Source organism: Podarcis melisellensis (genome assembly GCF_964234715.1).
Source record: "Podarcis melisellensis genome assembly, chromosome: 3".
Taxonomy (NCBI): Eukaryota; Metazoa; Chordata; class Lepidosauria; order Squamata; family Lacertidae; genus Podarcis; species Podarcis melisellensis.
This window is the reverse complement of record NC_138530.1, coordinates 49,668,669-49,682,645: the sequence shown is the minus strand read 5'-3', so window position 1 is coordinate 49,682,645 and position 13,977 is coordinate 49,668,669. Positions and strand designations below refer to the sequence as shown.

Here is a 13,977-nt window from a genome sequence, read left to right as displayed (position 1 = left end):
CAAGCCCGGCCAATCGCGACGCTCTCCCTTCCCGGAAGCGGAGAGGAGTAACCGTGGCAACCGCGGCGAAGCTATGTCCTTGGCTGCAATTGGTCGATTCAAACGGGCTTGCCAGAAAGTGCGGCAGGGAGAAGAGGCTTCCACCCCACCCCTCCTGGACCAGCAAACTTGCAGGATGCGGCCCGGGGATGGGATAAGCCTGAGCTTTGCGTCGCAGCAGCGGATCCGGCAGCTGGAGCAGAAGCTGCGCGTGAGTCTCTGGGAAAGGGGTGCTTGGCAAGGGCGAAACTGCTCCGGCTTAGAGAGGGGGGGGGTGACCAACTTGTCCTTGTGGGTAATACACCCTGGGTTTAGCTCCATCATCCCTCCCTCCCTTCTTTTATAATAAATATCGCAGTGAGATGAGAGAGGGCAAGAACTCCTGCAGCAGCTCCCTGCCTGCATAATGCCGGATTTACTTATAAGCTAAACAAGCTATAGTTTAGGGCCCCACTCTCTGGGGCCCCCCAAAAAATGTAAAGGGAAAAACAACTGCATGTACGTTTCCAAAATATAAAAACAAACTTTTGTTATTGCCAAATGCCAATGTGTTTGCATTATTAAGTTTGTTATGAATAAAAAATCATTTTAAGTTAAAGATTAATAATAATTTCACTATTAATATACTTCTTCTTAATTGTATTTCAGTTCAACAATTACTTTGATGAAATACATATTTTTTATATGCAAATGGCTTTAGATACCTATTAGGTCCATAAATTACCATATAGCATATTATTCAACACAAAAAACAGCAACAATTTGTTGTTGACAAAGGACACCTGGACATATAAAGGGCCCCGTTACCTTCAGTAGCTTAGGGCCTCATCAAACCTAAATCTGGCCCTGCCTGCATTTGCTCATTTTTGAAGGGAAAATGAACCATAGCATGCTGATCTTTCAAATGGAGAACTGAGTTCTGGATCCTGGTTAAGGCCCAAGTGTACTGAGGCTTGTGTGTCAGAGAAACAGAGTTTATATTGAAGAGTTTTGTCTGCTTCATTTTAGTACACCAATTAGGACCTGTGACAAAATGTTGCAATGTGGAGCACTCCTGTTCAGCTTTCCAGCCTGCTATTCTTGCCCCATTCTAGGATATTCCATTTGCACCCCTGCTGCCAACACAGACACATTTTGTGGCCACTGAACAGGCTCAGTCCTTATTGGGTTAATGCTGTGGGGTGCCTCCTTAAAGGTCCCCCCTAAATATTTTTTGTACTTGTCTCTTTGGGTCCCCCCTGGGCATTTTGATACTTCCTTCTTGCTTTCAAATGACCCTCTCTGGACTACACTGTTGCTGGCGGTCTCATAGAATCATAGTGTTGGGAGGCACTCTGAGGATCATCTAGTCCAACCCCCTGCAATGCAAGAATTGCAGCTGATCACACTTGCAACCTTAGCAATGACAGCACCACGCTATCCAGTCAGTGGCTTCGTTCATGATTGGAAAAGGTAACGCTTTGAAGGGGTTCACGGTTCCTCTAGGGGTCTGCAACCTTTAAGACAAAAAGAGCCACTTGGACCCGTTTCCGAAGAAGGAAAAAACTGGGAGCCGCAAAACCATTGCGACATTTAAAACAAATATATATCCGGAGCCGCGATCTGACAGCGGGTGGGAAGGTGACGTCGGGACAGTGCGTGACTAACGCACGCACCGCCCCATGCGACGTCACAGCCAGTACAGCGCCCGCCACAGTGGGGAGTGTCGGGGCGCACAATGCGCCTCCTCCCCTCGCTAGTATTCGCCCCGGAGCCGCGGCAAAGGTGTAAAAGAGCCACATGCGGCTCCGGAGCTGCGGGTTGCTGACCCCTGCTCTAGCTGTAGTTAGTGTGCTGCTCACACAACTGTTTCATATAACATATTGAGTGGAGAGTGAGTTTGCACTTGTTGGTAGCGCCCTCTTCACACTGATCTGCGCAAAGTTTATGTTCATACACGCTGTGTGCATAGACTCTCCTTGTGTGATCTGCACCCTGCTTGATGAAGATATTCAATATCTGCAGGTCAGGAAGCTGGGCAGCAGGTGCATTCCTCTTCCATATGTTAAGGGTATGTGGTATTTCTGTGCAGAAAGGACTCGTGGAAAGTCTTCGCAACAAGACCCCAGTATCATGCCAAACACTTTTGGAACAAGGATGTGCACATTTCAATGTGATTCTGACATCTTTTGGACAGAGACAATGAGGATGAGCACACTTTTCCCTACCCCATTCATGTATGCTTTTGAAGTTGTTACATTTTAAATACACAAATGATTGGATATTTCCTCTTTGGAGTAGAACTGAACAAATCTGCTGGCAATCTAATCTATTCCCTTTTATAATCCCTTCATATTTTCTGGGGCTACCATTCTAGAATCCTAAAGGGCAATGCAATGGGGCCCATTGAGGCTATTTCCCACACTTCCTTCTCCAATATGTTGTACAGTTGCCAGTGGCAGTTCAGAAATAATATTACTGAAAAAGGGGAAAGCACAAAGAGGTGGATGCAGTGATGGCACACACATTTTTATGGGGAAAGATTTTTAATAATGATTTAGAGCTGTTGTGATTTTTGTTATTAAAATGTTCTGCGAAAGTAGTGACTTAAATCAATGCAGAATAATACTTGGCCCCTGTCTTAAATTCTTTCCATGTTACAGGTGTCAGTTAACCCCCCCCCCAACACAAATACTCCCTTCCCAAATTGTGTGATAAGAGCTAAGCTTTAAACTACATATCAAATAGCTGATTTGTAGTGTATACCAAAGGGTTCCTCATACAAATTGTCCCTGAGGCAAGGATGACCAGAGAGTTTGGTGTATTGTAATGTATGGCTTGGCTCTTAGAGTGAGAAACAGATACAGTTTGGGATCGGAGGAGTTGCTAGCAGTGAATTAAATTGGCTTCTTGTATAACTTACTTTTTCCATTTAAGTTCAGGCTTACCATGTTTTCCCAGACAAAGCAAGAACGGATCATAGTGCTGGAAACAGAAAATGCCCTTCTGCATCTCAAGCTTGCAAAAGTAAGTATAGTATAATGTACTCCATTTCCTCATCCCACTATAGTATAACCCCCCAAGCTTTCAATTTCAACTTATTAATGGGTCAAACCTATGTAAATAAACACACTGATCCAGGAAGCATAGTTCTACAATTTGAGTTCACTTTACAAATGACTTCCATCTAATATCCATTGACCAGGAAGATGTGCTTGCCAAAAGAGAGTTACTGACAGGTTGCTGGGGAATGGCCATGTCTCCAGGTAGGGCTGGGAGAGACCCCAGTCTGAAATTGTGGAAAGCTGCTGCCAGTTAGTGGAGAGAATCCTGGGCTAGATGAATGAGTGGTTTGATTCAGCATAAAGCACCTTTTGATGTTCCCAGGTTTCTGAAAAATGTGTATCCTGCATCTGGTTCCTGATATTAGATCAGGTATCCAGCCGATGGGGACTGAATGTGCTACAACAGGTGATCTGACTGGTGCAGATCAGCATAAAACAACTTGGATGGAGATGTATCTTCTTATCCATCCTGCAGCGTTCCCCTGGGTTGCTATGCATATTTGTGTGTATTACTACACCTTTCAGTATAAGCAGAGTAAAAGCCATCTGTCAACCTGCAGGCTCAACTAAAACATTATTTACTGTAATTATCACCTGACACAGCTCTTCCTGAACAGTTGCTGCTACCTAGAATAGACAAGGGCCTAATTCACAAGTCTTTGGATTTATCTACGAACATTATAATACTGGCTGTTTCGTTTTCAATCCTTTCCTCATTATCTCCAGCGTAGAATAGGCATTTTTTTCCACTGCCAGTTCTGTGAGTTGTAATTTAAATAAATGCTTGTTAAGTGTTTTGGCAATCTAATCCAAATCAATTTTTAACATTATGCTCCTTTTTATCCTCATAATTGTAAGACACCTACTTTTTACAGAAAGTGCTCCTGCCTTTTATAGATAGCTTCCTTGAGCCTTCTCATTAACCATATTGGCATCCTCTTGAATTCATTTGTATGTTTTCTTACCTGTGGAACACATTTTACCTTTCATTCTATTAGAGAGAATTCAAGGCTACAGGGAATTATTTAATATTTGATCCTCCCCTTTAATTAATACTGTCGTTTTTAGGAAGTGCAACATTGCAACATTTTCTGCTATGCTGGTGCAAATGAAAATCAGCGGAGCTACATGGGGAGACACTATTAATGCAAAAAATTTGCCATGTGGTGCAGCCTCTTTGCAGCTGTGTTTCAAGTGATTGCTTGCAAGAATGAATAAATGATGGGCCACATGTTACAGATTTTGCATGTACCCTCTTCTACCGGAAAACACATGAGGCAGATTATACATGTTTATTTCACTATGGCTATGAAAACACATTGTAGCACGCTGGTGCTAAGCATGGGTCCCTGCAGTAAAGTTTCTCTATTTTCACATGATGTAATAAATACCGGCTTCCTAGGTTACCAGATTCAGATTGCATAACTATTATAATGGTAACTTATGCAGTGGTCCACTGATCTGAAGTAGTAATCTTAATTGTCTCATTCAGCATAGCATTTTTGTTATTGTTAAGTGGAAGAGGAAGAACAGGTCTAGTGGAAACCACCAGTGTCTGAGAAACCTTTAAAAGATGACAATATATTGCTTCTTCTTTATAGCTGCCTTAATTTAATTTTCAAGCCATTGTTGAGCATAGTCGACACTTATCCTTGCTGAGGGATTTTGCATCTTGCATTGCAACACTGCTAGAGATTTAGAAAACTTGGAACAGTGGGAGGCTGGGCCCGCATTAGGGCAGACTGCAGGGATTAGTGGTAATAGCAACTGTCAGCCAAGAGGTTCTAATCTAATGTGAGACTGTAAATTGCTGGGTGACCTCATGAAAGTCTCTTGCCCTTGTGGAGGCTTGGTTAACTCTTTAAGGATAAAAACGGGGATCAACTGAAACAAAATAGAACTTGACTGAAAACCAGATGTTGCCTTTTGAGCTCAGCTTCTCTGCAAGTACTTACCAGAATAATGTGGTGGAGACATATGATGACTGCAGTGCTTCAAAGTCTTCACTGGCATCTCTTCAGGAGCTTACAATTTTATCTCAGATGAAACCATTTTTGACATGGACTGCTTGCATCTTGACACTTAGCTTGCAAGAAACAACCATCAAAGGCAGGTAGCAGCTCTGGCGCACACCAAAAAGACACTGACTGGTCTAGCCAGAAAAGGATGGTGAGCAGCTGAAGAAATGACTTGTGCTTGTATCTGGATACTAAGAGGTTGCATTTAGCTGTCATGGCAATAGATCTAGTTTATTGGGGGGGTGATTTAAACCATAATTTTTCCACCGCTGCCTTCTCTCATTACAACCTCTTGTTTTAATGCATATGCTGTGTAACATAATACTTCCTTTCTGTCCCTTTTGAACCTGCTGTCAACCATTTTCACCCAATTGCCTACAGTAGTGGTTCCCAACTGGTGGTCCACAGACCCCAGGGGGCCAGTGACACCATTCACAAAGCAAAAACTACCATAGAAGTATCAGTTTTCAAAAGTAGGGGGCTTAGTTTTTTAAAAACAGGAGGTCCGCAATACTTAGCTAATTGTGAACTACTGGCCTACAGCATTTACTCTGGTTTTGATCATAGCCAGTCACCTTACTGAAAAAACAACCACACACCAGAACCTTTTATTTGATCTTCAGCTGTAATCCACAGACCACTTCAGAAAAAGAACAATATCAGATCCGTTGGCCTTTTCAGCAGTAGGGTATGCAGGGGGTAGCAGAGGCTTACTATGGCTTGCAGCTGTCATAAATGCCTGCATCTCATCAGATTTGTTACATGAAACTTTAAAAAGAAATTGTCAGGGGATTGACACAGAAGCACCTCACACAGGGCACTGGAGCTATGCAATAGAAACAATTTTGTGCACAGCTGCATATGTCTTGATGGAAATCTACCAGAAAAAATTAATGTATGTATTGAGCTTGAGAGTTTCTACATATTGGAAAATATACCAACCTTCATTGTCCATGATAATGTGGAGTAAAAGATTAAATGACAACAGATACTTGGAAAGTGGCAAGAATGTTAGGGTTAAATGAACTCATCTGCTCTCAAAATTGATTTTCATTTCCCCGTTCTTATGAACAGAAATGGGATTTCAGAACTTTTTAATATAAGAAGTCAAATGTTAATCAATTCATTGTGTCTACAGCTATAATCTCCCACTGCTGACTTAAGTGGAAGACTGTCATTCATTCAAATAGACAACCATTTGTGAGAACCTAGTTAGAAGCTGAAGGTGATCAAACATTTCATGCATAAAGGAAAATAGAAAAACTAGGGGTGGTAGAAAACCATTGCTTCATGTGAAAAATTTCAATTCTTCACATCCAGCCTTTGCATAAATATACAGTGAACCTTTGTGGGTTATAACACTTGACTTTCTGAATGTTTACATTTTATGTTGTTGGTCTTTGTAGAAATCTCCAATTGCCAGTCTATTTGTCTTTTTGAACTATCTGGGGTTTTTATTTTTATTTTTAAACAGAATCAAGGAATTATTGGGAAAATCTCAGGTGAAGAAGCAAATGATAGCTTTGCTTATTACAAGCAGCAGAAGTGTCATGGAAGTGTCAGATCCGTAATAATCCAGCTGCATGAAGCCATACAGGTAAAAGCACTAGTCCTAGCCCTACTTACAAGCAAGCTTGTTTTCTGCTGCTCCAGAGGGTAGGACCCAAACCAATGCATTCAAATTACAAGAAAGGAGATCAGCAACGAGGCCCTCTACAGAAGGGATGGCGTGCATCTGTCTGATGCAGGAAACGACATATGGTTGGGTGACATCATCGCAGGGATTAGGTCTTGGATTCAGGGTTATCTTAGCAGGGTATAGGAGTTGGTTACAGGTTTGAAGGTATTGGCGGCGAGCTTCGCTCGAGTGGCGGTTAGGCATTGGCTGGGGTTCTATTGTTATGCAAATCTATGGGGGGGAAGGAACACCATCACCTTCCCCCAAGGAAAGGGTAGTCCGGTAGAGGACTCCGAGGGGCGTTGTCTTGTCCGAAACCTAGGTAGGTAAGGGCCTCCGGCACGCCCCAAGCGGTGACACCCGTGGGATCCTAGTTGCCATACTTCAACAGGACCCCCACGGTTTGTGTTAACCCTTCCCGGTCACCATGCCGGGTAGTGGATAGGAGCCAATGCCTAGGGCCAATACCTTCAATTCTCTAATCAATAAAGTTGTGGCCATTTCATGCCCATTAAACTTAAACATCGTGTCCTGTGTCTTTATTTCTTGTGGGGAGGGGTTTTTGACACTCAAAGGAGATTCTGACTAAACATCAGGAAGAACTTTCTGGCAGTAGGAACTGTTCAACAATGGAATGGACTTCCTCAGGAGGTGGTGGACTCTCCTTCCTTGGAGGTTTTTAAGCAGAATTTGGATGGCCATCTGTGATGGATGCTTTAGTTGAGATTCCTACATTGCAAGGGGGTTGAGCTAGATGACCCACAGTGTCTTTTCCAGCTCAACAATTCTATTCCACTTTGGAGTAAGCCCCAAGGAATTGAATAGAACTTACCTTCTGAGTACACATACAAATGCTGCACCATCAGAATTTGAAAGACTCTGTACACAGAGAATTTTTAAAATGTAACTTGGCCTTTAGGAGCCTCTTATTATTTTGTTTTTCTTTTTTCTAAAGGTCTTGGGTTTGGGCGCAGGTGATTTAATTGATTGATTAGACATTTCTATACCACAAAGCAGTTTACATGAAACCTCAGTAAATTATTATTTAATCTGAATGTAGACCAAAATGGGTCCAGATAATTCTGCTGGAAGAAGCCCAGGGTAAATAGTCCCCAGTGGGAAATCATATTGATTGTGAAACACCTGGACGGAGGATAGGTTACAGTTGTAATAAATAATACATGCCCCCACAGCTTACCTTGGGAATCGTTGGCATGCAGTTCCAATATATGCTCACGCTGGGAATCCTAGTGCAGTGATATTCTGTGAAAGGTCGTATAAATCCCATCTGAGTTAGTAGGAATTATATTAGTGTAGAACTGCAGCCATAGGAAGGAATTAAAAGTTGCACCAAGGTAAGTGTTCTGTCAGTGCAGGAATTTCAGCTTGCCGGACAAAATGATCTCCCCTCTCCTCTCTATGTGCTGTTCTGGGGCTCTCCCACCCCATTCCTGTCTGAACCTCCTGGCCAGATCCAGTTCCCAATCTCTGCAATAAGGGGATAGATAGATAGATAGATAGATAGATAGATAGATAGATAGATAGATAGATAGACAGATAATTGATAGATGATAGATAGATAGATAGATAGATAGATAGATAGATAGATAGATAGATGATAGATAGATAGATGATAGATAGATAGATAGATGATAGATAGATAGAGATAGATGAAGCTGCTCCTTTGCTTTTTCTCCCCCAGTACCCTAAAGAGTGTTCATAGGGAGGCTGATGGTGCTGTGGTCTAAACCACTGAGCCTCTTGGGCTTGCTGATCAGAAAGTTGGCGGTTTGAATCCCCACAATGGAGTGAGCTCCTGTTGCTCTGTCCCAGCTCCTGCCAACCTAGCAGTTCGAAATCACACCAGTGCAAGTAGATAAATAGGTACCACAGCAACAGGAAGGTAAACCGTGTTTATGTGTGCTCTGGCTTCCATCATGGTGTTTTGTTGTGCCAGTCATGCTGGTCACAAGACCCGGAAAGCTATCTGTGGACAAATGCCGGCTCCCTCGGCCTGAAAGCGAGATAAGCACCACAACCCCATAGTCGCCTTTGACCGGACTTAACCATCCAGGGGTCCTTTACCTTACCTTTATCTTAAATATTGTTCTTTCTGTTTCTTAAATAGAAACTAAAGCAAGAAGTGAAGAATCTCCGTTTGTCTGCCCTCACATTCTCCAGAGATGTCCAGCATCACGGCAAAACTTACCTTGGTCAGATTTTGGCTGCTGTCCAAAGGCTTCAGATGCATAATGAGGCTATGCAAAGTAAGAGATGAGCACCAGTGAAAGCTTATCAGGCTGGCATCTAAGGCGCTTGAACCATATGAGCAGTGCCACCGTTGGTAGCAGCTCACAGAATTTGCAATGAAGGTTCTGGCTTTGGGTTGAGGGGCAACTTTTTACCGCTGCCAGGACTTTACACGAAGCAGGTGTACTGCACCAAGAGCATACTGCATCTCTGGTCCACTCAAAAGTGGATGGGTTGTCTTCCTGTCCCCTTAGAATAAGAGTTACAGGGGTCAGGCAAAAGCACCTAGCCATAACTGAAGGTAGTGATAAGGTTAAAGCTTACTGGGAAATGATATATAATGAAATGAAAAGGATGTTTAAAATAACCTTTGTAAAAAACCCAGAAGCTTTTCTTATGGGAATTATAGGGAAATAACTTCCTAAAATATATAGAAACTTATTAATGTATGCTACTACAGTGGCAAGAATATTACTTGCCCAAAAATGGAAAGAGGCAGAAGTCCCAGCAAAGGAAGAATGGATACAAAAACTTACGGAATATGCAGAAATGGCAAAACTTAGCGGAAGAATAAGAAATCAAGATAACAATTTTTTTAATATAAAAGAGTGGAAATGGTTTGTTGAATATTTACAGATAAATTATAAACAGATAAAAACATAGGCAGGATTATTATAATAACCTGCAGTTTCATAAGAGTATATATTTAAAGAAGATGAATTAATAATAATAATAATAATAATAATAATAATAATAATAATAATAATTATTATTTATACCCCGCCCATCTGGCTGGGCCTCCCCAGCCACTCTGGGCGGCTTCCATAAAAACCAAGATGAGCAAATTAAGTTAATTTGGATATGTAGAAGATATTAAAAACAAATTTAAGGAACCGCAGAAACGGGGAAGGAAGTCAGGTTTTGAAATGCCAAAATGATTGTAAATTTATTGAAATGTATAAAATTAGTGAAATGTATAAACTTGAAAAGTAGAAATTAAAAAATTCTTTTTTTAATGAAAGTAGTGATGACCTGGAGCATGTTTCTATGGAAACTGAACAATGAAAATACAAGCACAGGTCTGGGCAGCCTGTGGTTTTTGAAATGATGCTGGAGAACGCTGTCTATGGCTACCAGCCACAATGGCAATGGTCTTCCTTCACTCTCAGAGGCAGTAGTCCTCTGAAAACCAGTTGCACAAGTTGTCACAAGTGAGGAGAGCGCTGTTGCGTTCATGTCCAGCTTATGACCAGCTGCTGTGAGAACAGGATGCTAGCTAGATGGGCCTTTTGCCGGATTGAGCAGGGCTCTTTTTATGGCCTTCCATTAGACTCAAATTCCCAATTGCCCCAATCAGAATTGCCAATAGTCTAGGATGATGGGAGTTGTAGCCCAGTGGCCTCTGATGGACCACATCTGCCTTACCTTTAATATAAACATTGCCCAGGTACTTCGGTTCAAGGTCCATCTTGCCCATCACTCTGTTCCCAGATGCTCCTAAGCAAGGCACAAAGCAGCAGCAAAGTGCGATTTGGGTGGAGCTATAGCATACCGCCATGATGCACTCATGGCAGAGCTTCTCTACCTGTGGACCATACGGATGTTTTCAGTGCAGAGAACAAAGTCTCAAAAGAGATTGCTGGACTTGAGGAGTCTCTCTGTGATAATATTTGGATATTCCATTTTTAAATAGCTTCTTGTTTGGAGGCATCAGTGTGCAGATGCTCTCAGGCCCATGCCTGAGGGGGAAATAGCCTAACAGTTCTGTGAACATTTGTGAAAATGTCTTTTCAGCCTTTCAGACCAGAGCCTTTGAACTTGAGCAGTCCTTGCATGAAGTAAATGAGCGATACCAGAAAGAAAAACAAAGGAGAAAAGTACTTCATAACAGTTTAATTGTAAGTGTCCTGGTAATTGAGTCTGCAGTGTCTTTTAAAAGATCTGCATAAATATGAGAGTTGCCAGTGTGCAACTTGAGATGACTTTCCAGTTCCTTTTTATCAGTTCCTGTTTCTGCATAGGAGGCTGTGCTCATGGCTTCTCTTGTCTGCTCTTTCCAAGGCCTGTTGCCTTCCCTTTATTGCCAGCTGCCTCTTCAAACTGTGGGGCTTTTTAAAGAAACGGTTGGGTTGTCTGAATTGCAACCTTATGTGCTGTGTAAGAACAGTGGCTAAAAAAATGGGGAAAGAAAGGCAGACTTAAGGAGATTAAGACTGTCATCTTTCATCAAAATCCTGGTCGGGGTAAAACCAACTTGGACACTTTTTCACTCTCTGTGGTAATTTAATGAGGCAGAGCTTCAATAGTCATGAGGCAAGATAGCAACACCACAACTTTCTGTATTTTCTTACCGCATCTGATTCACGCCATTTCATTCACGAGTTTTTTAAACTGCTGACTATGTTTCTGCGTTGCATCCTCAGGAACTAAGGGGAAATATCAGAGTCCATTGCAGGATCCGCCCCCTGTTACCATTTGATACACTTCCTGGAGAGTCGGACTTAAAAGACAGGTAATTTATTTCATGAATATAGTTATGCTAACTGACACTCGTATGTCTTTCTGGCGCCAGGAAAAGACCTTTTTATTTTCCTAGGCTTTTAAACTTTTGTTGGTCTGTTTTATTTGGGTGTTGCTTTTATAGAGTTGCTGTTTTTGGCTGAATTGATGTTAGATATTTATTGTATGCCACGCAGATAATGTGTTTGAAAGCTTGGGTACAAATCTGAATCATAAACAGTCTAATTGTTCTACTTCTGTTTGAAAATGTTGATTAGATTCTGCATTTTTACATACTTTGGAAGACATTTCCACTTTACAAGTGGAATCTGCAACAAACGTGCATTGTATCCTCACACCCTAACAGGAATGTTCCTGTTTAGAATTCCAGCCAGTCAGATGTGTTCTCCTCCAAGGCAGTAGTGGGATCAAGCAAGCCAGTTTACTCCTCTGTCTCCCAGTTGTCCATTTTCCCTCAACCAACATTCAACATTCTTTAGGTCTTGCAAGCCATTGAGCACGATGAATCCTCTTTTGGTTGAGGAGGTTTTTGGGGGGTGGAGGGGGAGGTTGTCATGTCCCTTTTGGTTTTTAAAAATGTTTTGCATTTTTCTGTGCTCATGGGCTCATCCAGGCATGTTAATGGTTCCCTCTTGCTTCTCCAATTCTGTTGGCACTCAACCATCTGAATTCTCTGTTAGAGGAAATTAGGGTGATTTTTACTCATGTCTCCTTTTATAGCCTTCCAGCTTCTTAGATCTGGAGGATTCTGACATCACCATTGTCGGGTTCAGATTACAGGAGGTAACAACCTGCTTGGGCTCTGACATGCAAGCCCTGCCCCAGCATCCCCATACGTGTGGCCCTCCCCACTCCATCCCCAACCTTCCTCAGGCTGAACAAGGAAGAGCTGCAAGAGGGCTTTTATTTGCCTTTCCTTGGAATGCCATGCATGACTGGGGACCCTGTTTCATGCCCCTGTCTCCATTCATTGATTCAACGTTTTGTCTTTATCTTCTGATTAGCTTTCATGAAGGTGGAAGCGCCTCTGAAACATCCTTTTGTATCCTCTGAGCTTGGCACATCTTGTGCATAACTCAGTATGGAAGATGCTGTGAGGAAAGAAAAGAAAGCCGAGATGCTTTCAGCCTGGCTTGCTCGCATAATCCTCCCCGTACTCCAGGCTTGGTGGGGCCCCAGGAAACAGTTTGGGGGCTAAACAAAGCCCTTTCCAGACTGCTAGCTATCCTTTTTCCTTTAAAGAAAGTAATGGGACTTTCCCCCCCCCCCAATGAATCTGTGAGTACACTATCAATACAGACAATGAAAGATGGAGCCACAAAAGTGATATTGAAAGTAGGCAATTCCCCTTCTTTATTACTCTTCCAGGTGACCTGCTTGTTGAGCATGTATCACGATGTACACGAAAGCTACATCATAACTGGTCTTTTGTTCTGATTTGTTTATGGTCTGGTTAGATGACAGTGATCAATCATCCTGCATTCATCCTGATTTCCTTACAGGGTGCTTGTACATCTTCCCATTAATCATGTCTTCCTTTCACACACCTTAATGCACATCCTTGTCACTTTGCAAACTGCAAGAAGTTCCATTCTTTTCGAAAGGGGATTTATTGGGTGACAGAGCACTTTAATACACTTTAATTGTGCAAACTTGAATCCCTCCTGCAAAACATTGGCAGTCTGGAGGCACCCAGAATGACTGTATTGAGTGTTTATGTTTTTCTTACGTTGCTCACCAACCTGTCTTGCTGTTCAGGTTCCATTAACTCAGACACCGTTTTCCCATGTCACATCCCTCTCGAAGGCTGAAAGAACAGAAGGGATAGGCTGGTGTAGCAAGCCTATACTGCTACTTTATAATCTGTTGCTTTGTAATCAACCCTGATGTAAGGAAATCAATCCCAGAAAGCCACAAGAAGTGTCTCTTTATGTTTGCTTGTATATGGGTTTAAGAAGGTTGTATTTATTTCTGCTAAGGTTTGGGAAGGGGGGGAGGAATAAAATACTGCTGTGATTTGAAAAGCAATTACAACTAAGAGGAGAGCTGTGTAATCTAGGGTTTTTATGGCTCCAAGGAACACAATTGTTTTTCTGGGGCTCTCCAAACAGCGGTACGTTTATCTGCAAAACTGCAGCACAAAGCAGAGTGGTCAGTGCTCCAGCACAGGTCTAAGCATCCTGTGTTTCTCTGCTCTCCCCATACATTTCTCAGCAAAACTTCCTTTTCTCCCAGCACTTACACAGGTAGGTCCACACAGCTACAGCTGCAAACTCACACTTCCATTTCCTTTCATGTGGTGCTCTGTTCTTCATGTTGTCCAATTGCTAGCGCTCACACTGTGTTAAGAGCTGAGGGTGGAATTCAGTGTAGTGCTAAGGGATATGCATGTGAGGAACGAGGTCCGTTGGCACCACAGGATTGCCCC

General features: G+C 42.4%; 1 protein-coding gene across 2 annotated transcripts in view; it reads left to right on the top strand.

Moving 5' to 3' along the window:
• Nucleotides 1–58: 58 nt before the first annotated feature.
• Nucleotides 59–13,977, top strand: part of KIF25 (kinesin family member 25) — a 38,599-nt gene continuing 24,680 nt past the window's right edge. The window contains exons 1-6 of one of the 2 annotated variants that reach the window (XM_081906872.1): nt 59–250; nt 2,980–3,045; nt 6,576–6,698; nt 8,908–9,046; nt 10,824–10,927; nt 11,453–11,541. In XM_081906872.1, coding sequence (XP_081762998.1) covers nt 74–250; nt 2,980–3,045; nt 6,576–6,698; nt 8,908–9,046; nt 10,824–10,927; nt 11,453–11,541 — 698 coding nt within the window. In that variant the 5' untranslated portion in view covers nt 59–73. The remainder of the gene's footprint in view (nt 251–2,979; nt 3,046–6,575; nt 6,699–8,907; nt 9,047–10,823; nt 10,928–11,452; nt 11,542–13,977) is intronic. The other variant, XM_081906873.1, reaches the window with a different exon arrangement.